The sequence below is a fragment of the Tupaia chinensis genome, unplaced genomic scaffold (assembly GCF_000334495.1).
Source record: "Tupaia chinensis unplaced genomic scaffold, TupChi_1.0 Scaffold000436_1, whole genome shotgun sequence".
Lineage (NCBI taxonomy): Eukaryota > Metazoa > Chordata > Mammalia > Scandentia > Tupaiidae > Tupaia > Tupaia belangeri.
The window spans coordinates 1,261,730-1,286,717 of record NW_006159941.1 but is presented as its reverse complement, the minus strand read 5'-3'; the positions used below and the strand labels follow the sequence as shown (position 1 = coordinate 1,286,717).

The window sequence follows — 24,988 nt, the reverse complement described above, 5'->3', positions numbered from 1 at the left end:
TACTAGACCTGACCCTGAGCTTTCCTCTCTATCCTTGGAGAATCTAGTTTGAGCAAGAATCTTGTTAGGTTGGTTTAGGAAAACTCTTCCACCCTTGGTACCTGACTCCCCTCACTATCTTATCACCCTGGCCTGCCTTCAGCAATAATTCTAGAAGCTGATTTAGATGGGAGCTTCCTTACTCTATCAATCAATCAATCAATCAATCATCTATCTGCTACAGGGTACATGAGCTTACCAGAGAGATAAAGTGAGCAAGCACCCCTTAGGGGGGATGACCACACCACAATCCTTTCTCCTTCATTCTCCTCTTGGGATTATGGGCAGGCATGCACATTTACCTGGAGTGTTTCTGAATCCACTGGTCTGGGACTAGAATTCCACAGTTGACCATGTGGAATCCAGCCACCTTAACTATCATGTCACCTGGCTGGCTCCCTAAGGTTTGCTTTTAGTAATTTTCCATCCACTGATCCTCACTCTGCTCTTTGGATATAAATCCCCACTTACTCTTGTTAAAGTTGTTCTAAGCCTAATCTCTCTCATTGTAACACGCCACTGCAAAGATCCCTATATCTACTGCCATGGCCCCCTTTGACTAAAGTCTGTCTTATCATCATTAGCAAGTGTTGGAATAATTTTCTCTTTAACAGGACCTAGCACTATAAACTTCCATCAAGGCACATCATTGTGATATTTCAGAACAAGGTGAATGAAAAGGAAAAGGAGTAAAAAACTAGGCTTCAAAAATAGTTTAGGAATCAGAAGAGCTTCACATTTCTCAACTATGATATTAAAGATAAAAGGAAATACTGAATACAAAAAAGACTTTCAACTTAGATTCTATACTCAGCAAACATTAAATAGGTGAGATTTAAAAAAGATATTCCTGGACTTGTAAGGTCTCAAAAATTTACCCTTTCTCAGGAAGCTCTTAGAGATGGATCCCGAAGAGATAGAATAACACATAACTTACAGGGACAGGAAAAGGAGATCCAACGCTGGAGAGAGGCCAAGGAAGCCTCAGGTGAGGGTGAAGGGAATTCTGAATGACAGCAGTATCAGGACTGGCAAAAAATAAGACCAGACTGAACTAAGTTAGAAGGTTTAGATGGACAGAAGATGGAATTGAGAATCTCAGTACATTTAAATACCCTGAGAGAAAATCTATATGCTCCAAGCTAAATTTGTCATAAACACACAGAAAACTACCCAAATAACAAAATAAAACAATTGCTAACTGCAGGAAAGCAGAGTAGGAAAAATATAGATCATTTACTACATGGTTTAGCTATAAGTATAGTGAGTATATTAACAAATTTGTAAATACAGAATTCTAGTCAAATCAAAATTATGACGCTGAGGAGTTGTGAGATAAGAATGATGCCTGTAAGCAGGGGAAAAAATAATCTACTTTTTCCATCGTTGGTAATTAATACGATTTGTGTATCAATCATTTGAAATGCTTGGGACCAGACAAGTTTTGGATATTGTATTTTTTTTAATATGTGCATATACATAGTGAGATATCTTGAAAATGGGACCCAAGTCTAAATACAAAATTCATTTGTTTCATTTATACCTTATACACATAGTCTAAAGGTAATTTTATTTAATATTTTAAAACATAAGACCTGTCACATGAGGTTAGGTATGGAATTTTTACTTGTGGGATCATGTCAGTGCTCAAAAAGTTTTGGGTTTGGGGGACCAGCAGATGGCATAATGGTTACATCGCTGGACTCCCACATAGTCGACTGCAGTTTGAGTCTCAGACTCAGTGGCTTAAACCTTACACTGGGTGCCTGTGCGTGCGTGCCCAAGATCCTAAGAGGAGAATGGAGGAGAAGGGCTTACAGTTCGGCCATTCCCCCTGGGGGGTGATTTCTTGTATTCTGTCTCTCTGGAGAGCACACGTGCCCTATAGCAAAAATCTCTCTCTCTCTCAAAAAATAAAATAAAACATAAAAATAAAAGTTTTAGATTTTGGAACATTTTTGATTATAGATTTTTGTATTAGGAATACTCAACTCAACTGACTGTAAATACCAAAAGTGGAAAAACCAAGATATAATAAGAATTAAATAGCCTTTTAAGATATAATACTATTACTGCTTCACCTAATTTTAACTATTTTCTCCCTAGAGGCAATAATTTTCACCTTTTTAGATAATTATTTAAGTCATGTGCCAATATATTTCTGCACAACAAACCTAGACCATTAAAGATAATTTTGTGTGTTTCTCTCCCTTGAGACCTTAATGAACCTAGCTAGCAAATAACATCTAATTACATTTTTTTTTTTTAAGTTTTCTTTGTAACGTGTTTTCCTACAGGGCATGTGCACTAGCTGGAGAAAGACACAGAGAAAGGGAAAGTGACAAATTACCCACTAGGGAGGATGGCCACGCTGCAATCCTTTCTCCTCCATTCTCCTCTGGGATTCTGGGCATGCATGCACACATGCATGGCATGTCTTTTAAGCCACAGGATCTAGGACTCAAGCCATGCTATTGGCCATGTGGGATCCAATCCTTTAACCAGTATGCTACCTGCTGGCCCCTCTAAATACATTTTCAAGTTTGGATTTCAGAGTCTAGAAGCCATAATAAGTAGTAAACCTTTCTTTTAAGGTTTATTTACTGTAGTCATTTAGAATAGACAACTTGTTTAGGCCAATCTTACATTAAAATGAGAATCTATAAAAAGAAATAGGGCTGGCCTTGTAGCTCAGTGTTTAAGGAAACCAGATTCTACACGGCTGGCTGTGGTTTGACTTACGGCCCTGGCAGATTGAGAAACATGCCAGGCACATGAGGGTGTATGTCAACAATCTTGATGGGAAGGAGAAATGAAGAAAAAGGATTGTGGCATGACCATACCCCATGGGGGCTGTTTGTTTTTTTTTTTTCCTCTGAGTGCACATACCCTCTATCAATGAAAAAATAAACCATAAATACTCAGAAATAAGCTTAACTCACATTACTAATAAATGACAAGAGTAACTATGTTAAAAAGATGTAACTGTCAGGCTCAATATTTTCATAGTATAATTTTAGCAAACGTTTAAAAAGGTCAGAAAATTTCACTACTACTTAAACTATGCTGGAGAGCACAGAAAAAGAAGAAAAATTTAGGATCCCTAAAACTGACAAAGGTCGCATAAATATACTACCCAATCTAATACTGTTAAAAAAACATGAACTAAAATATGAACAAAGTCAATCTAGAAACACACTGGAAAACAGTATCATCATGAATGAATAAAGCCTTTATTAAAATAACTCAAGGGTAGGGGCTAGAAGGTGGCACATCGGTAAAATGTAATGCTCTGCAAGGTGACCCACATGGGAAGGTCCTATATTTGCACTGGTGACCTTCCCACATATGCCAGGCATGTGCAAGCCTATGATCAGGGACTGGCAGAAGCTGATGGATTGCAAAGTCAAGACCCTGTTTGGGGGTATGTCTATTTCTCTCAATCATGGAAGCAATAAACAGATTTAAACAAAAATGTAATACAAGGGTGTTTCAATATGGTAAGATCCCTGAAAATAATAAAGCTATGGAGAAAACTAAGAGGCTCATCTCCCTAGATACAGAAAAAGACATTTGACAAAATTCCTCTCTTAAATAATAGCATTTAAGAGAATTGAAATGCATGTAACTTAATGCAGTTTTGTTTGCCAAAAGAAATCAAATCCTAATATTAAACATGTGAGTATAAAGTCTTTAATTAAATCTGCTAAAAACATAATCAGGTATAGCTCATATAAAGTATAAGAATGTGAATACTAGTACAACAGGAGCAATTACTTTTGAAAGGCTGATGCCGGAGGTTAGGGACTATTATGCTTTTATGGCTTCCAAGTGTGTGCTCCATATATTGCATACAATTACTATATTATCGTTGCCCCAGTGGTGAGGTATTAAAGAACTATTAGAAATAATTTCTTTTGTCTGATTAAACCTACTGCAACCTAAAAGTATCCAATGTTCTATAAAACAATTCCAGGAGGTATACTTCAGCTAATTATAAAAAATGTGTGTCTGAGTGTATTATGTCTTGTGAACAATTTTATGAATACATAGACAAATTACATTAATAAATGGAACCTTATTTTTTTTTTTAATATCCCAAAACTTATTTGGAGGACCATTCTTTTCAGAGTGTACAACTGTCTCTGTCAATGTACTTGCAACGCCTCTTTTATTATACCCCCCCCCAACCTGCCACCACACCAGAACTTAGTAATGGTTTTCTTTGGTATTTTCTAGACTAAAGGCAGTAAGTTTTCTTAAATTAGAAAAACAGAAATTTAAATTCTCTGGTCATCTGAATGACTAACACTTTAATTTGCATAACCCTGTATTAAAATTCACTTCACATAGAGAGAAGGAGAAAAGGAAATGACATCAGGAATGCTTGGCTAAGGAGGAATTACAGCTGTGACCTTTAGGTAGAGAATTTATCTAGTTGTGTCACTTCTCATAGAGTAGACTTCATAAAAATGGCTCTGTTAGAAAACTCAGGACATCAAGAAAAGCTGTCAGACTGACTTTCCTTCAAGAACGTAAACTAAGTTCATTAGAAGCCTCCCAGAATCAAATTCTAACAGAAGAACACTCCTGGCCGCATATTGGTCATCGGAAAAGTCATGATCCATTTTTGCATAGAAAAATACGTCATTACTTTCCCTAATATCATTTATTATAATTTCTTGGTAGATATTATTAATATCTCCGCATCACCTTTTTTTTCCCCAAGGTTGGCAACTGTAAACTGGACAATGAGTACTTGAAGACTTAAACAGATTTTAACCTGTTTTTAGTTTTTTGCCATAGAGTGTGTGTGCTCCTGGGAGAAAGACAGAGGGACAGAGAGAGGGAAAGTGAAAAATCACCTCCCAGGGCGGATGGCCACACTGCAATCCCTTCTCCTCCATTCTCCTCCTGGGATTTTGGGCATGTGAGCATGTACACACATGTACCTGGCATGATTTTCAAGTCACCAGTTCTGGAACTTGAACCATAGTTGGCCACGTAGAGTACAGTGCCTAAACCACCATGCCACCTGCTGGCCCCTTACATGTTAATATTTAAAACAGCTGGATTTTATTCACTTTATAAAAATGGGAAATTGAAAACTCTGATCATCAGGAAATGAAATATTTTATTATAACTAGAACTTATATTTTAGGCACCAGCAGGTGGCGTGGTGAAGGTGCTGGACTCCCACATGGCCAACCATGGCTGTTTGCTTTCTCACTTTCCCTCTCTCCTGGTCAAATTAAAATAAATAAATAAGTAAAATTAATAAGTTTTTTTTCTTAAAGAACTTCTATTTTAAGAAATCATTGTCATTTAAAAATGTGTACTTTCTTTTTTTTGTGTTAGTTGTCACCCAATCTTAAAATAGATCCCATACTTAATTTATCTTAATCAGAATATAGTGAAACACAAATTACAACAATCCAGCCTAATCCCTCTCCCCCACTACAAAACCTCATTGCAGTGGTCTCTGTACCACTCTTGCTAGTCCTAAAGTTTGCCTTACTGTGCTTTTAAGAAAAAAATAAACAGAATTTAGAGAATATTGAGATCCTTGCCTTTAAGTCACTCAATGAATCTAAAACAGTATTCACCTGACAGAGAAGTAGTGACAGGAAGGAAGCATGAGGAAGACTTTTGGGACGTTGCTATTGGTCTGTTTCCTCATCTGAGTGCTGTTCATATGGTTTGTTCAGTTTGTAAAGACCTTACACATTATACTTATGATATGTACACTTTTCTGATCTATACTTTAATAAAATGTAAAAAAAAGGGGGGGGAGTAGATAGTATAATGGTTATGTCACTGGACTCCCATGTAGTCAACTATGGTTGAAGTCCTGGACCCGGGGGCTTAAAACTCATGCCAGGCTCATGTGCGTGTGCCCAAAACCCTGAGAGCTGACTGGATGAGAAGGGTCTGCAGTGTGGGCATCCTCCCTGGGGAGTGATTTCTCACTTTCTGTCTCTCTGTGGAGCACACATGCCCTATAGCAAAAATCTCTCTCACAAAAAAAATGGGTCCTGCTCACATGAGTGATAGGTAACTTCCAAGGGTTGAAAATTTGTAATCTGCAAAAGTTAGGTCTAGATCTAAAATCCATGATTCTCTGACAACTGTGATAAACCAATATAGTGATTCCCAAGCGTCTAGGACGGAAAGCTCAATGAACCATCTAATGTCTCTCCTTCATTCATTATCCTCACCTGGGGCTGGCGTGTGCTGGAGGAAATTTAGTATGATCAAGACTATCTTTTGGGGCCAGCTCTGTAGCACAGCAGTTATGTGCTATGCTTAGAAAGCTGGATCCCACCTGGCTGACTGAAGCTCATGTCTTGGCCCTGGTGACTTGAAAAACACACCATGTATGGGACCAGCAGTTAGCGTAATGGCTATGTCACTGGACTCCCACGTAGTCGACCATGGTTTGAGTCCCGGACCTGGTGGCTTAAACTCACACCAGGCACGTGTGCATTTGTGCCCAAGATCCCAAGAGGAGAATGGAGAAGGGATTGCGGCATGGCCATCCCCCCCGGGGGGTGATTTCTCGTTTTCTGTCTCTCTGTCTCTTTCTGTCTGGCGAGCGCACATGCCCTATAGCAAAAACCTCTCCAAAGAAAGAAAGAAAGAAAGAAAAGCATACCATATATATATGTATGCACGATCCAAATCCTGACGGGATGGAGGAATGGAGAAGGGATTGTGGTGTGACCAAGAGCCACTGAGGGGTGTTTTCTCTCTCTCTCTCTAGTGAGTACATGTGCACTGCAGAGATAAATAAAGGATATTTTTTTAAAAGAATTAGTAATGTGGTATTTATTTCTTTGGTGTTATGAGCCAATTACACGAGTTACTATATTTTGAACAAGAACACTTAAAAACAAAACTGAGCAGAAACTAGCTCATCTATAAATTACATTTTGTAAGACAATGGCATAGTGGATAAAAAAGAGGGCACTGGTTTGAAAAAGGACATGAATCACCCATGAGTTTAGTTTTTTGTTCTTATTCATCTGTTCATCTCCTTGCCTCTTCATGGATATTAACTCTATGTAGAAAAAATAAATATGCAGTGCCTTCTGCGTGCTAGGACTGAGGCTATGAGATGAACGTGGCATCTGCCTATGTCAGAGAATGGCTGATTACCAAACAGATTTCCTCTTTTCCTGAGCAGGCAGTTAAACTGTGTTCCCTAGGCTCCCTATTACAGTACGCGGTGGCACATGGCTAAGTTTACAGCCGTATGACAGGTGTTGGTTCCTGAAGACTTCCCAGGCACTCTCTCTCCCATGCTTCTTTCTACCTGCTGGACTGACTAAGGTGAGCATGGCAACCTTGAAAGTCAAGTGTTGAGGAGGGCAGAAGATGGAAGGAGCCTCAGTCATTACTTGCTGGTGGGCCATGCACTAAACAGGAACTGTTGTGGACTCAATGTGATGGAGAAATACTTATTTCATGTTTGAGCCATTACACATATCTGAGTCAGTTTGCTATGACAAAAGGCATTAAATAATGTGGTGAAGTTGAGCTGATTACCTTTTAAGGTGACACCTATCTGTACACACAAAAACTATTGATATGACACAATTTAATAAGTGCTATAATATAACAATGAAAACTGCAGAAGAGAGCCATTATTCTTCCTGGAAAGGGTTTTCAAAATAAGTAGTACATGAATTAGGCTGTAAAGAAGAAATAGGTAAGAATCAATCTATTTCAAGGACACAAGTAGTTAGACAGAGGTGACACTAATAAAGAAGAGATGAGTAAAGGCATGAACACATGTAATGTGCCCCAAACTATTGGCACATGACTAATTGTTTTTGCAAGGGGAGTAGTGGGAGCTAAGATGAGAAAAGTGGTATGAGACCAGAATATGGCATGGTAAGGAGAATAAGTATTATCTTGTATGCAGTGACAGTCACTGAAGATTTCAAGTGACACTACATGTAAAGGGTAGACTGGAGGGACCAGCACATGGCATAATGGTTATGTTGCTGGACTCCCACATAATTGCAGTTCGAATTCTAGACCTGGTGGCTTAAAACTCACGCTGGGCTGTGTGCATGCTCCAGATTCTGAGAGGAGAATGGAAGAGAAGGCACTGCAGTGTGGCCATCCCCTCAGGGGGTGATTTCTCACTTTCTGTCTCTGTCTCTCTGGTGAATACATGTGCCCTATTGCAAAAATCTCTCTTAAAAAAATAATAATTAAAAAAGGGCAGACTGGAAAGGAAAAGCCTAGAGACAGGAAGATTAAACAGGAAGTACTGATGGAGGACAGGAAAGAAAGGGCAGCACTGGCAGGAACTTCTGAGGTAAAAACTAACCTGATCAGATGTGGTGGGCAGGGAGTGGGGAGTAGTAAAGATGGAAGAGCAGTTTTTGAAGAGGTGAAAATAGAGAGGATACCTGCAGAGAAGAGATTGACGGGGCTATGGTGGTGGTGGTAGGGTCACAGGAGCTCATGAGAAAAGTGTTTAACAGAAACAAGAATGCATGTAAGCAAGGGAAATAGGTTGCAGAACGGCTTATCACAATGGGGTAAAACAGAGAGCTTGCCGATCAGATATATCTAAAAACCAAAAAGTTAGTAGAGTGAAAATTGAAGGTACACAACATAATAAAATGTTCTTTATCAAAAACAATGAATATGGCAATATACTTGATTGGATTATCACAGAGTTCAAGCATGCTTTGAAAAACCATACTGCACCCCATAAAGATATACAATTAAATGTAAATAGAAGTTATTAAAAAAAAAGAGTAATCCTGAAGCTCCTAGAAGGATGAGTAGAATTAAGAATCAAGAAAAGATGGAAACCAGCAGTTAGCGTAATGGCTATGTTACTGGACTCCCACGTAGTCGACCATGGACCCGGTAGCTTAAAGCTCAGGCCAGGTGTGTGTGCGTGCGTGCGTGCCCAAGATCCCGAGAGGAGAATGGAGAAGGGACTGTAGCATGACCATCCCCCCTGGGAGGTGATTTCTCACTTTCTGTCTCTATGTCTCTCTCTGTCTGGCGAGCGCATGCACCCTATAGTGAAAATCTCTCCAAAAAAAAAAAAAGAATCAAGAAAAGATGATGTTCTGAGATCAGAAGCAACTACAGATAGTGGAATTTAGAGAAGAACCATAATTACTCATTTTCAAATGAGTGAGATTGAAATACCTTTTGAATTCCTCAGTAAGTAGGTCACAGAGGATTATGGGTCTGGTCTAAGATATATTTACTTTAGGTAGAGGTAATCTTTTGGAAGTAAGAACATGGGAAAGCCCTGAATTGAATTGGTAGGTAGATCCCTAAGCCACCCTAGGAGGAAATGCTAATTTTTTGAAATTTAAATTTTATTTATTAAAAATAAAAGGTCAGGACCAGCAGATGGCATAATGGTTATGCTGCTGGACTCCCATATAACCAACCGTGGTTGGAGTCCTGGACTCGGTGGTTTAAAACACTCTGGGTGTGTGTGCATGTATGCCCAAAATCCCGAGAAGAGATTAGGGGAGAAGTGACTGCGGCGTGGTCATCCCCCCAGGGGGCGATTTCTCACTTTCTGTCTCTCTGTCTCTGTCTCTCTGGTGAGGGCATGCGCCTATAGCAAAAGTCTCTAAAAATAAAGAAAAAAATAAAAAGTAATCATATGATTCAAACAATCTAAAAGGAGTAAAGTCTGGAGGCCAATAGTTGGCTTAGTGGTTAAGGCATCAGATTCCCATAGGGTTGACCATGTTTTGAGTACCAGACCTGGCAGTTTTCAGGCCAGGTGCATGTGTATGCATGTGTGCCCAAAATTCTGAGAGGAGAATGCTAGAGAAGGGACTGCAGTGTGGCTATCCTCCCTGGGTGGTGATTTCTCAGTCTGTGTCTCTCTCGAATGAGCTCGCTCACCCTAAGGCTAACCACCACACCTCCTGAAAAAACAAACAAAACCAAAAAAGGTAAAATCTTTCTTTTCCAGTTTCTTAAGCAACCCATTTTCTCTGTCCAGAGTAACCAATGCTATTAGATTTCTTCTGTATCCTTTTAGAAGTATTCTTCACATGTACAAGTGTAATTCTCCCCCTTCGTTTTTTTTAACACATTTACACAGGTTCCTTGCCTTCCTCGCCGAGAGATGTTTACTTACTTTAGTGTGGCTCCCTCAGTCTTAATCACATCTCCATCGTTCAGATAAACGTATCGTTGCTCTCCATTTCCTATAATTTCTTCTTTCAGAGGATTCCGAGGGAGTTTTTTAATGCAATAGGCAGTGTCTAGTTAAAACACATATAAAACATATTAAGTCATACTTTAAATCTAAATTCCATCTTTTAAGAGAACAAATTTTATAGAGCTACCATTTGTGAATGACTGCATAAAATACTGACAATGGGAGATAACACAAAATGTGATGAATGATCATAGCTTATCTATGGGCTGTAACTATTTTGCATGTCTCAACAAAAGAGATATTTATTCTGTCTTCTTGATCTACATAAAAGCCTTTGTGTTTTTCTAGTTACTACTATTTATTAAAATAAACCCTGAAGGTTTTTCTTTTTTTTGGAGAGGTTTTTGCTATAGGGTGCATGTGCTTGCCAGACAGAGAGAGACAGAGAGACAGAAAGCAGGAAATCACCCCCCAGGGGGGATGGCCACACTGCAATCCCTTCTCCTCCATTCTCCTCTCGGGATCTTGGGCACGCATGCACACGCACCCGGCGTGAGTTTTAAGCCACCGGGTCCAGGACTCGAACTGTGGTCGACTGTGGGAGTCCAGTGACATAGCCATTATGCTAACTGCTGGTCCTAAAGTTGTTCTTTTTTAAGTGAAGCAAACTTTGACATCAGGACAGGTGTTGAAGATGCACTAATATAGAACCTGGGGACTTTTCTCTTTCTAGTACCTAATGTGTAGTAAGAAGTGATGGCAGTAGATGTTAGTAAAAGGAAGTGAGCATAAGGTGCTAGCGGTGAGCTGAATGAAAAACCCAACCTGGTGGCTTAAGATTAAACTTCTTTTTTTTTTTTTTTTAACAGAGATTTTTGCTATAGGGCACATGAATTCACCAGAGAGACAGAAAGTGAGAAATCACTCTCCAGGGAAGATGGCCACACTGCACTCCCTTTTCCTCTTGGGATTTTGGGCATGCATGCATACATGCCAGGCATGAGTTTCAAGTCATCAAGGTCCAGGACTCGAACCGTGGTCAACCATGTGGGAGTTTAGTTCCTTAACCATTGTGCCACCTGCTAGCCCAAAGATTAAACCTTTAAAGTAAGTTCAACCCATACCACCCCAACAAAAAAGTATTAACCAATTCACCAGAGCATCAATTATACCAATATTTATTATCTTGTATAAAACCCAAAGCCACCTTAATTTTTGATTTAAAGAGAGTGGGTAGAAATGTCCATTAATAGGTGAATAAATAAATCATGGTATACTCATACAATGGACTACTTGGCAATAAAAAGCAACAGAACTACTGATACATGAAAACAAGTGAATCTCAGAAATACGTTGTGTGAAAAAAGTCAGAGGGAGATCCTGTATGCTTATACGATGTGAAATTCTAGAACAGGCAAAAGGAATATACAGTAAAAGAAAGCAGATCAGTGGTTGCTCAAGGCTGAGGGATGCGGCGGGGCTGGTGTAAAGGGGCATGAGGAAATCTCTTTTTGGGGTGGTAGAAATGTTCTGTATTCTGACTAGAGGGCTCACACGGATAACTGCATTTGATAAAACTCACCAAACTGTACTTTAAAAACGGGCACATTTTATGTATAAAAATGAAACTCAGTAAAGTTGGTAAATAAAGGATAACAACTGGGCCATAGACATTTTGAGTTTTCAAACTAACTTTCTGACTTTGGCCAACTCTTAGAGCTAATTAAGACCTCTAGCATAGTTTTTTAATTCACAAAATTTAATGGGTATATACAGAGAAGAGGAGGAAGTCAGATTGAGAGATCGAGTCCCTGGACATACGGCCTCCTTGGATTAGGAGGAGGTAAGAAAAATAAGGTGAGATGGTTTTCTTACAACTGGTAGCCTGGTGATACTGTGTGTGCTGAGACTATCCTGGTATATCAACCATTTAATGCCTAAAAAGTTAGGTCCTTACAAATATTCAAAAATGCAGTTGAATACATATGTGCATCCTTGTGTAAACAACGTCCTGGACATTTTTGCTGTCTTGAACATGACAAGTGCACTCTGATGCCAGCATCTTTGGTCCTGCCATGCCCCCTGCCTGGCATGCCCTCCTCACAGGAGCTCACTTTTCTCTGTCCATCTTAGTTATAACAGCTGCTGACCTTCTCCACTTCATTCTCTCTTCTCCCCTTTCTCTTTCTGTAGCATTCTTTTTTTTTTTTTTTTTAGATTTTCGCTATAGGATGCATGCACTCGCTGGAGACAGAGAGAGAGAGACAGAGAGACAGAGAAACAGAAAATGACCCCCCCCCATCCTGAGAGAATAGCTATGCTGCAATCTCCTCTCTTCCATTCTTCTCTTGGGATTTTGGGCATGCACGCACACATGCCTGGTTTGAGTTTCAAGCCACTGGGTCTGGGGCTTAAACCGCAGTTGACCACGTGGGAGTCCAGCACCTCAACCGCCACACCACCTGCTGGCCCCGTACCATTATTTTTCTTCATAGCAGCTGTCATCATCTGAACTATAACTTATTTGCCATGTACCTTCCTTACTAAACTAAAAGCTCCAGGAGAACAGTGTATTTTGTTCACTGCTGTATCCCCTGTGTTAAGAACAGTGCCTGACATAGAGTAGTCACTTGACTATTTGTTAAATGAATGAATGAATCTAGGTATGTGATGGCCAGATAAAAGAATAAGGAGAGTGATGGTCAAATATAGGTACTAAATAGGTTTCAGGGAGAAATAACTACCAATATAATAATATGGCACTTGAATTTCAGTGTATCTTGGTATTTTCCTTAAAGTTACAGCAGGCTTAGGATCACCTATCTAGAATGTGGACAGTATCAGCATATACCTTGCAGTATTCACATGAATTGCCTGGCATTGTAAATGTTCAACATTTGTCAGTTATTCTAAGTCTAAGCAGTAATTGTCACACGGTCTAAATTTAAACTGATTGTCTTAACTGGGAAAAGTACAAAACTAAGAGGGAGAAGAGAACTTGAAACAGAAAACAAGATTTTTCCTTTCCTCTTTTTTTTTTATTTAAAAAAAACAGTTTTCGTGATTTTTTTTTCCTGTAACTTTTTTTTTTTGAATGCATTAATTTACATTCATCCCCTAAGCATCATCACAGCATACAAAATGTGAGTTCCCATCCAGAATATACTGCACAGTGGCTTAATCATGCATGTTATCATCAATAATTTTCCATTTCTAGTTTCATACACACACACACACACACACACACACACACACACACACACACACACACATATATAATATAGGGATAATATATATACATTTACCCCTATGTCTGACCCTCTGCCCTTTACCACCCTCTTCTCACACTATCTCTTGTGTCTACAGTTGTCTTCCATTCCTTTCCCCCACATTTTATTGATCACACAATTTCTTTTCTTTTCTTTTTTTTTTTTCTTTTTGAGAGGTTTCTGCTATAGGGCACGAGCGCTCACCAGAAAGACAGAGAGACATAGAGAGATAAAAAGTGAGAAATCACCCCCCAGGGGGGATGGCCACGCCGCAATCCCTTCTCCTCCACTCTCCTCTTGGGATCCTGGGCACACAGGCACACGTGCTTGGCTTGAGTTTAAGCCACAGGGTCCAGGACTCAAGCTGTGGTCAGCTACATGGGAGTCCAGCGACATAGCCACTACACTAATGCTGTTCCCACACAATTTCTTAAATACCTTTTCTCTTTTGTTAAAATTAGGGACAGCATTCAATAGGCAGATCAATTTCTGCAAGTACTGAAATATAAGGTATTTAGCAAATGGCTTACAGATTATTAGCTCCCTATCTGAAATAAATGATAGCCCAAGCATAGCTTTCCTCATTGAGCTTAATGAATGTTTTCCGTTTACCATTACTGATGTTTTTACAAATATCTTCTATGCCTCCAGAATGATCACGGTGCCAATGAGTCACTACAATTTCCTGGATTGCTGTGTTAAATTCAGTCAAAGCCTGCTTTAAGCAGCTGATATAGTCTGGAATTTCTGGTTCTCCAGTGTCAATGAGGATTCTCCTGAAAATTAAATGGAAGACAATCAAACAGTTGAAACATAGTTAATATTTTCACACAGATAATTTACATAAAATTTAAGAAACTGCATAAGCTGTTTTGTCTTCAACATGTTAGAAAACCAGCTACACGTTACTTCAGGTGAACTATAGTAATCTCACTATAAGCAAGACCTTTGGAAAAATTCCAGCTAAATTTAAGTTTAAAAAGAAAAAAAATAGTAATTTTGAACACTTACATAAGCAGTAAAAATAAACATGGCATTGTACCAAGGATCTTTCATATCTAACAACTGTGTTCCTCCTAACAACTATTTACGGTAGGTATTGCATTATTATAGTCAGAAGTTAAGTAACTTGCCTTAAGTTACTCTGCAAATAAATGTTGGAACCAGCATTCAAACCAAGATGTTCTGGTGCCAGAATATGTAAGTGCCTTTTTCTTTCTTTCTTTTTTTTTTTTTCTTTTTTGCCATAGGGAGCATGCACTCACCAGAGAGACAGAAAGCGAGAAATCATCCCCCGGGGGGGATGGCCATGCCACAATCCCTTCTCTGCCACTCTCCCCTTGGGATCTTGGGCACGCACACACAAGTGCCCAGTGTGAGTTTATGCCACCAGGTCTGGGACTTGAACCACAGTCAACTATGTAAGAGTCCAGTGACATAGCCATTACACCAACTGCTGTTGCCTATTCTGCTTTCCAGACCTTTTACAGAGTCCTCAAATGTCTATGGATGGAAAGGAATCTGATTCAAGGCCAAGAAAGCTGTCTTCTGTAATTGATACATAACTTATCACTGAAGTTTTACATCTGTTCCCTTACGCATAAAAATGAAGGCTGTAGGAAAGTCTGGGGGAAATATTTGAGCTGCTTACTTAGACAACTCTATCAAATCTCCCCCCGGGGGGGAGGGCCATGCCACAATCCCTTCTCTGCCACTCTCCCCTTGGGATCTTGGGCACGCACACACAAGTGCCCAGTGTGAGTTTATGCCACCAGGTCTGGGACTTGAACCACAGTCAACTATGTAAGAGTCCAGTGACATAGCCATTACACCAACTGCTGTTGCCTATTCTGCTTTCCAGACCTTTTACAGAGTCCTCAAATGTCTATGGATGGAAAGGAATCTGATTCAAGGCCAAGAAAGCTGTCTTCTGTAATTGATACATAACTTATCACTGAAGTTTTACATCTGTTCCCTTACGCATAAAAATGAAGGCTGTAGGAAAGTCTGGGGGAAATATTTGAGCTGCTTACTTAGACAACTCTATCAGTTATACATAGATGTTTTCTTTTTTTATTAAAAAAAAATTGTTAGAGGGCACATGTGCTCACACAGAACGAAAGCACCCTCTAGGGGGAGATGGCCGCACCACAATCCCTTCTTTTCCTGTCTCCTCTTGGGATTTTAGGTACACATGCACATGTGTCTGGTATGTTTTGCAAGCCACTGGGACTGGGACTCAAACTGTGTAGTAGGCCATGTAGGATCCAGCTGCCTTAATCACATGTTGGTCCCATATCAGTTACTTGTCTTTTTTTCTTTTTAGCAAAATATATTTTTTCTTTTTCTTTTTTTATTTTTAAATTTATTTACATTTAATCACATCTTTACAGTATACATTTCTTTTTCCAATACAAATACTATGCATGTCAGTTAAGACAAAGATATTACTATATACATTATCATCAGCAAATAGCTTCTCATTTTTTGTCAATTAAGCATACTTTTACCAGTTTTTTCTTCCCTTTTTCCCTCCCTCCCTTCCATACTAAACATTTTTTTTTAACATTTTATTGATTTATAAAAGACCTTAAAGTATGGACAAAGTTAGAATCTAGTGACAAGTACACTGTAATTTTCTTCTGAAACACTTTCTCTTTCCTCTCTCCATTCCCCCTTTTACTAAAGAGAGGCATAAACTAATTTATTTGCAAAAAAAAAATTAGGTCTGTTATTTGCACAAAGTCCCATAAGAATTCAATTTCGGATGCAAGGCAACAGATACTGTTGTATTACTGAACTTATGCAAATAACCATTCTGCCACAAAATAAGAATGCTCACAAATACTTTCCAATTGCAAAGGGGTCAGGAAGGGAGAAAAGTTTGTATGTAAATTAAAAAAATTCTTTCTTAAAAAATTGCTGAACCTATCAGCAACTCAAAACAAAACAAAAATCCTTAAATCTGGAAAACAAAGCATAGAAGAAAATTAGTAATGGTTTAGAAAAAAAGTCAGAGAATTCTATTCTACCAGTTCAGTATCATATAATCTCTTTTATTGAATTTGTAGTGTTACTGTGGTCTGACCTTTCTGTTAATATTCAACATTATTACTGATACTTCAGAATCTGTCCCTACCATTAAGTTGGCCTTTTTCTTGGTCATTTTTTGTTCTCTTATTTGTCTGTCTGTCTTTAGTTTTCCTGGCATAGTACTCTCTTCAGAACTTCTCAAAGAGCTGGTCTGGTTTTGGTAAATTCTGTCAGGTTTTGTTTATCTGAGATTGTTTTTATCTTGTCTTCCCTTATGAAGGATAATCTTGCCAGATATAGTATTTTTGGTTGAAATTATTTTTAACTTAACACTTTGAATATATTTTTCCATTCTCTCCCTTGCCTGCATTTGTTTCTAACAAGAGGTCCGATGTTAGCCTGATGGGATATTCTTTTAAAGTAACTTGACATTTCTCTTGCTGCTTTTAGTATCTTGTCTCTGTCTGTGGTTTTGGTCAATCTGGCTATGATGTGCCTTGGAGATCTTCCTGGGTTGATTCTATTAGGGGTCCTTTGTATTTCTTGGGTCTGGATATGTGAATGCCCCTTAGGTTTGGGAAGTTTTCTTCCAGGATTTCACGGAACAGATGATCGATGCCCTGATTATCAATGATCCGGATGTTTGGGTGTCTAATGGTATCTAGTATTACTCACATATTATTCTCTTTTTTTGGGTTATTTTCTCAGTATTTTTGGTGAATTTTTCTAGGTCAGAGGTTCTGTCTTCTACATCTGAGATGTGATCTTCTGTACAATCTAATCTATTTTTAAGGGAGGTTTTGATTTCCTGTTTTACAGCCTTCATCTCTAAGAGCTCCCTTTGATTCTTTTTTATGATGTGTATTTCCTCTTTCAGATCATGGAAGAACTTCCTCACCTCCTGGAACTTGTCTCTTTTTCTCCTGCATCTTCTGGAGTTCGTTGTCTCTCTTCTCTTGCATCTCTTTTAGCTTTGTCACTATGAATATCCTAAATTCTTTATTTGACATTTTCACAAATTCCACTGTACTATCTGTGGATGATGAAGCGTTCTTTCCCTTTTGGGGAGAGATATTTTCTTGATATCCTGTATTTCTTGTGCCTCTGTGGTGGTTCCTGGTCATCTGATAAATTAAAAGTTACTTCCTACTTTCTGGCTTTTAGCTGGGTATTGGGCCAGAAGGAGAGGTTTAGGGCAGAGGCTTTCTGGTTAAAGGGGCAGGTCTAGGCCCACCTCAGGAGTTACCTTTTTTGCTTGTGGTTCTGAACATTCCTTAAACTTTGTCATTCTTTCTTTATGTAGTTTTCCTGGACTACAGAAATCAGGGTGACTTTCCTCAAGAACTAATTTGCAAACTTAATTCTTGCTGTCTCACAGTAACAGTTCACTAATTAAGGCTGGCTGAGAGGTTTGTGTTGATAAAATCTGAGTTATTAATTCATTAACTATTTATAGATTACCTACGAATCATGCCTTTACTTTTTGTAGAAGCAAGACAAAAAAAATCCAATCCTCCTTATATTCTAGTTGAGGGTGAGAAGAGAGGAGCTGTGTGTGACTGAAACAAACAATAAACAAACAGTAAAATAACAGATAAAAAAAGAATTTTTCAGAGAATTAAAATATTTATGACAGGAAGTAACTGGATGGCTATTTTATATTGGATATTTTGTTTCTCTAGCCCTATTCCCTGAGATCCACAGCCAACAAACAGAGTTGACCCCTCACAGAGGAGAAAAGCAGTGGTCTTATGGTCCTCTGGCCTCTGTCTACAATATCCTACAATCCCTAAAGCAATGAGCAGACTTCAGAAAACAGGGCTGATCTGTCCATCATGGAGTAGACCAGATGGTCTCTTTGATACAGTGGAGCATGCTAAGGTCTTGCCAGTGGAAGAATTGTAAAGAAGAAATGGTTTAAAGACTATTTAGAAGGGATAAGCAACAGGATTTTTCTAAACAAATGGATGTGGAAAGAAAAAAGTTGATGATATTGTGGTTTCTATGTGGAATGATTGCTGGGCCATTAATCAAGATGGTAAAGACTAGAGTGAGAAAATTTAAGATGAGTTTGATTTGGGTTGCAGTGACTTTTGATGGCACTCCTAGTCTTCTTCTCTTGCTTTTCCTTCACAGTGATTATTAGCATGCGACATCTTATATCTTTACATGTTTATTTACTTATTGCCTTTTTCCACACATTCTACCACTTTATAGATTTGAACTCAAATTTGAGGCCCAGGAGGGTAAGTATCATCTCTGGTTCAAAGGATTTACAATTTTATTTCCATATTTACACTACCTTGTGCCATAATTGGTACTGTGTACATTTAGTCACACTAAACTAAAAATATACAAACTGCCTCTTTGCCTTTTGACTAAGATCAAGTCAAACGCCTGGGTTGTTGGAAAAGTCTTGGCACATTTTTGCACAGAAAAACAGAAAAATACATCATGACTTTTCTGATGACCCACTACTTACTATAATACCTCCAACAGTACTTTCTAGCCTACTGTCCTAGACTTTGTTTGCCTTCATGCATTTGGTTATTTGCTATGTCTACCACAAATCCTTGGATCTCTTAGTGTTACTCTGGCTATTTTGGGGGTCTTCTGGGGCTTGAGAAGAACCCTTCCATGCTTCAGATCAAGGCCCTTTATTACTACTATTTTTAAATCCTTATTTGTCCTTCTTCCAAGAAACTCTGCTTTGAAATACCTGCATCTAAAAACTGAACTTAAATCTCCATATTTTAAAGACCAAATCATATCATGCTGATCAAAAGTCATGACAAATTAATGGGATTACTACACAAATTTGATAAAATCTAGTAGCAAAGGAAACAAATCTTTCAGTCTGTTTTCAGGTGAAAGTATGAATGACCATAGGCCTCTGTCACAAGAGACCATGGTTTCTAGGTCTCCCTTTTTTAGGTCAAACCCCCCCTCCCCCCCGCTTTTTTTAAGAAACATTTTTGCTATAGGGAGCGTGCACTTGCCAGAGAGGCAGAAAGTGAGAAATCATCCCCCAGGCAGGAAGGCTATGTCACAATCTCTTCTTGTCCAGTTTCCTCTTGAGATTTTGGGCACACATACACACGCTTCTGGCATAGGTTTTTAAGCTCCAGCCTGGGACTCGAACTGTGGTTGACTATGTGTGAGTCCAGCGACATAACGCTTATGCCATCTGCTAGTCTCCTCATATTCCTCTATTGGTCTAACAAAATTGGGATTGGCAGAGAAAGGACTGTCAAAGTGAGAAAAACAAGACTGTCACAAGTCCTGAAATAAACACAATCAATCTATACAGAATGAAGGGGAAATGTCTAGATGCCATAAAACGGAAAAACCAAGTTGGTGCCAAGCACTAGGAGAAAGAAAAGTTCAGTGGTAATCTCTCACATTTGACATGGCAATTTATACCGTTTGAAGCTTTCATATTTCTTATCTCTTTTAATCCTCAGATAAGTTCTAGAGAGGTAATATTATTTCATTTTATAAAAAGGGAAATTAGTCTTCAGAAAGGTTAAATGATTTGTTCCAGGTCAGAGACAGTGATGGGAAGCACCAGATGTTCAGATCCGCCATCCAGTGACTTCTCCATTCGAGATGCTTACTGTATCTCTGGCAGGAGAGGACTGCTTAGACAAGCACCTAGAGCTATTCTTCAATAAATAAATAAAACTTCAGTTATAAATTAGAAAAAGAAGTTCTCAGTTTCTCCCTTCAACAGGTATTTTGTCTAACATCTGGATTGTTATTATAGATGATTAGATAGGTCCATGTCTTTATTTATTTATTTTTAAGGTTTTTGCCACACGGTGTGTGTACTTACTAAAGGGAGAGAAGGAAAGTGAGAAATTACTCCTCAGGGGAGATGGCCAAGCTACAATCCCTTCTCCTCCATTCCCTTTCTGGGATTTTGGGTGTGCATGCACATGATTGATGCGATTTTCAAGCCATGAAGTCTGGGACTCAAACTGTGAATGGCCATGTGGGAATCCAGTGCCTTAACCACCATGTCACCTGCTAGCCCCTGGGACCATTTCTATGTGGTTTGGTTGGCTCTGTTTTTTCATGACCACAGACACTATCCCAATCCCTGGAGGTCACTTTGCAAAGCATGTTATAGTTACTAAGATGGTAAATGGATCTGTATAGGTCAATGACAGATGTATTCATTAGAGCAGTGATTGGCAAAGAGTAGGCACACAAGAATCTATATGAATGGAGAAAAAATTCTTCAACTGATGGAAAGTTAGTGGAACTGACTTCTACTAATACATGCAAGAGGATGAGGAAGTATGCCTATGAGCATACTCTGCAGGGCTCAGTTGCTGCAATCCCTTCCACTGGCCTGCCAGGATCCTGGACACACATGTGTGTAGAGAATGCTCATTCAGTAAATATTTACTGTACTACCAGTGCTGCCTACAAGGCCCTTGGGATATAGCAATAAATAAATCTTTATTGAACTTATGTTTAGTGGGTCATGGAGATGGGGAAGATATTAAGCTTCTTCTTTACACAAAAATATAATTTTATGATTGCTGAGGTAGAGAGAGAGAGACAGAGACAGTGAAAAATCACCCTGGGGGACGGCCACACTGTCATCCCTTCTCCTCCTTGGATCCTGGGCACACATACGCACATAAGCCCAGCATGATTTTCAAGCCACTAGATCCGGGACTCAAATTGCAGTCAGCCACATAGGAGTCCAGTCTCGTAATCACTATGCCATTTGCTGGCTCTTATATATAGAATTTTTGTCAAAGGGCTTACACACTTGCTAGAGAGACAGAAAAAAGTGACAAAATACCCACCACGGGGAATGGTCACACCACAATCCTTCTCCATTTCTTTCTCCTTTCAGGATTTTGGGCAGGTAGGCATGTGTACCTGGTGTTTTTTTCAAGCCATGTGGTCTGGGGCTTGAACTGTGTGGTCAGCCACCTTAGCCAACATCCCTCCAGACTGCCCAAGGAAGTATTTCCTCTGAGCTCCAAAGGATAAATAATTATCTGAATAAAGATGGGAGGGGTCAGTGAGAGACAGAGAGGAAAGCATGCATGCAAGCCCTGAGGCAGGAACACAATTCATCTGAGACAGTATAAAGAAAGCAGCCTATGTGGCCGAATGCAAGCAGCCTGCATGGCCGAATGAGAGAGGTTTGAGATTGCCTGATGAAGCAGGTGGAGGCGAGGCCTTTCGATTTAAAAATACTATTCTGCCCACACGGGGGAGAATAGATTGCTGAGGCATAAAGGCAGATGCAGAGACGCCAGTTAGAAAGCTGCTAAGAAAGTCTAAGAGTTATGCTGACATGGACTGGATAAAAGCAGTGGACATGAAGAGATCTTACTGGAAGTGTGATTAAAAACCAAGAAATTCATGAAGAATATCCAGGTATTTCCCTTGATCAAATGAGGATGGTTCTGTTTGCCAAGATAGGGACAACTGGAGGAGGACCCGGTTTAGTGGGAAAACCCATCAATTCAGCGAGGGAAAAAGTGAGTTTAAGTGGTTGTGAGTCATGTGAGTAGATTTAAGAAAGCAAGTCTGAAATTCATATAAATTGGAGTTATAAATTTAAGTTACTAATGAACGGGCAAAGTCAAGGAAGTAGACAAGGTAACCTAGGTAGGAATATAGTATGAGAAACAGAAGAGAGATTAAGATTTTATCTTAAGGAACTCAGACAAAGATCTGGGAAAGATGACAACTGTATAAAGGAGAATAAGAAAGAACAGCTAAAGACGTAAAAGGGGAGCCTGAAGGATGTAGCAGGGCAAGGAAGGAGCAGTCAATGGTTTCAAAGATACTGACATTTCAAGGAAGATGGCAATAGAAAAACGCCATTGGGCTTAGTGATACGGGAGCCACCAGTGATCTTAGAAGTATTTTGTGAAATCAGACAAGGGGCATCAATCTCAGGACATCTGACTTGGACCTAATTACTATTCACACCCAGCCACTTTTTACCTTACACAGTACAGTGGCAGCATCTGCACTTAATTTATCGGAGAAGTAATTTAAATAGTGTGAACGATTCTATGGCCATTTCACTCTATGAGTTTATGTAATAGTGTTAAGTAGTTAAAGATGGGAGACATGAATCTGCTCTTCCCTCAGTCAGTTTCAGGTCCTTTAAATTGCTTTTAGCACAAGCACTTTCCTACATGGAGTGTGAGTCTAATATTTAAAGATATAGTATGTATTTTTCATACAACATGGCCCTTAAATGCAAGCCAACTTCATCTGGTTTCAAACAGAGCCAGCCATCTGTTCCAACGCTGGGAAAAAAGGAGACTGTGTAGAACTTCAGGCAGTACATTGATTTCCAACATGGTGTTCTTTATTTTATTTTATTTTTTTTGAGAGGCTTTTGTTATAGGGCGCATAGCACTTGCCAGAGACACAGAGAAAGAGAGACAGAAAGCAAGAAATCACCCCCCGGGGGGGATGGCCACGCTGCAATTCCTTCTCCTCCATTCTCCTCTCGGCATCTTGGGCACACATGCACACACGCCCTGCGTAAGTTTAAGCCATGGGGTCTGGGGCTCGAACTGCGGTCGATTACATGGCAGTTCAGAGACATAGCCATTACGCTAACTGCTGGTCCCCCAACAATGGTGTTCTTCTAAGAGACTTCCGAGGGCATTTTGGCTATATGCAATTTTCACTGTATGTACTGATTTTATAGCTTTAGATGATACATTAAAAAGAGAACATCTATGGTTTTCTTGGTTCAGGGAGTGCCAGTCAAGGAGGCATGTATCCCCCAAATCTGTGTGTCTCCCCTCTCCCAGGTTGGGGGGGGGGTAGGGCAGCCTAAAGTTCTTGTACCTACCTAACCCTGTGTTATTTACTATAGGCATTTACCTTTTTGCCCGCCTTACTACTCACAGTACTTCCAGTTCCTCCCATCCTGTGGCTTCTACAATTTTTAATTTACCAGAAAAAGGCAAATACAGAGATACAGATGTCCTTGACATACAATGATTTGATATATATATTTGGTACCCATGCAATCATTCTGTTTTTTTTTTCCCCCACTGTTAGTATAGCAGTCAATAAACTACATATTATTCAACACTTTATTATGAAATAGGCTTTGTGTTAGATGATTTAATAATATAAATGTTCTTAACATATATAGGGTAGATTAGGCTAAGTCATCATGTTTGGTAAATCAGGTGTATTAAATGCATTTTAGACACATTTTCAACTGACAGTGAGTTTGTTGGGATGTAACCCCACTGTTATCAAGGAATATCTGTATTTCAAACAAAACCTCAATGAGTTATGCTTCTTTTAATTGTTTTAACTAACAGTATTTTATTCATTGTAACAGCCTGACTGCAGAATCAAAGTCCATGTTCAAGAGGTACTAACCTTACTTTAATTCCTAACTAGGTTATCTAGCATAGCCTACCCCAAATTTGCCTACTAAGACAAACCTATTTCTGCATGATCCTACTAAAACACAAAGTAGCTGAACAAAAGAATATCTTAAAACTGCAAATATTATTCTGTCTGCAAATTAACTCAAAAAAGGTCACACACAATTCTAACACGAACCAAAATTATGGTCAGCTCTCTCCCGCGGGCTAAGGGACTCTTTCCGGCTTTACACACTTAAGCAATTTGGAAGAAAATCCTGCCCTCTGCTGCCAAGTGAGAGATTGTCTCACAATTGATCACTTCTGTGAACAAAGGTTACACTGCAGGCAAAGCACTGGAGAAAGTCAGATGAACAAAGCAAGCACTTTTTTGAACTCTTAACTCCAGGAGATCCTAATTTCTCAACATCTTAAACACGCTCACTCAGGCATTCAATCAAGCAAAAAACAGGGTTTCAAAACAGGAAGTTAAGGGTTTGTTTTCACTACGTCCCCTAAATTAGAGAGGTTATCAACCGGGCGTTCTTAATTTAGCAGAGCTCGGGAATCCGTGCATGTGTGTGCAGACCGGCGTGGGAACTGGGCAAGCATTCGCAGCAGCCCCAGCCCCACAGGCGTCACGGGCGGGTGTATATTTTGAGGGGGAAGAAGAAGGACGTTTACCTGGGGCCGGTCCCTACCAGGTAGGTGTTGGTCCCTTGCAGGGTCATGGGACCCGGGTTACAGCCCATCACACGCACCACCCGACTGGACAGTCGCTCAATGCGCTGCAGCGTGGCTGCCATCTCCACTTCAGATGCCCGTCTGCTCCTCGCCTAACCGACGACTGGAGCGCGGACAGAGTAAATAGGGGAGCACTGACGGCGTTCACGTAATGTCACGCGAACCAGGAAAACGGGAATCGCTAACAGGGCCGGAGGCGGGGCCCGCAGTCACGTGACGCGCACCCACGGGGAAGACTGGGCAGCAGGGCCGGAGGCTGGGCCCGCGGTCACGTGACGCCGCGGGAACTGGGAGTGGAAACTCGGCGGCGGGGCCGGAGGCGGGGCCGGCGGGCGCGGGGTACCGCCGGGACTGAG

The 24,988-nt window shown here is 39.8% G+C and overlaps 1 protein-coding gene across 1 annotated transcript in view; it reads right to left on the bottom strand.

The window, feature by feature from the left end:
* LACTB2 (lactamase beta 2) overlaps positions 1-24,801 on the bottom strand; it is a 34,416-nt gene extending 9,615 nt beyond the window's left edge. The window contains exons 1-3 of the mRNA XM_006155113.3: positions 24,573-24,801; positions 14,086-14,249; positions 10,181-10,307 (exon numbers count right to left, since the gene is read on the bottom strand). Coding sequence (XP_006155175.1) covers positions 10,181-10,307; positions 14,086-14,249; positions 24,573-24,694 — 413 coding nt within the window. The 5' untranslated portion in view covers positions 24,695-24,801. The remainder of the gene's footprint in view (positions 1-10,180; positions 10,308-14,085; positions 14,250-24,572) is intronic.
* Positions 24,802-24,988: the final 187 nt, after the last annotated feature.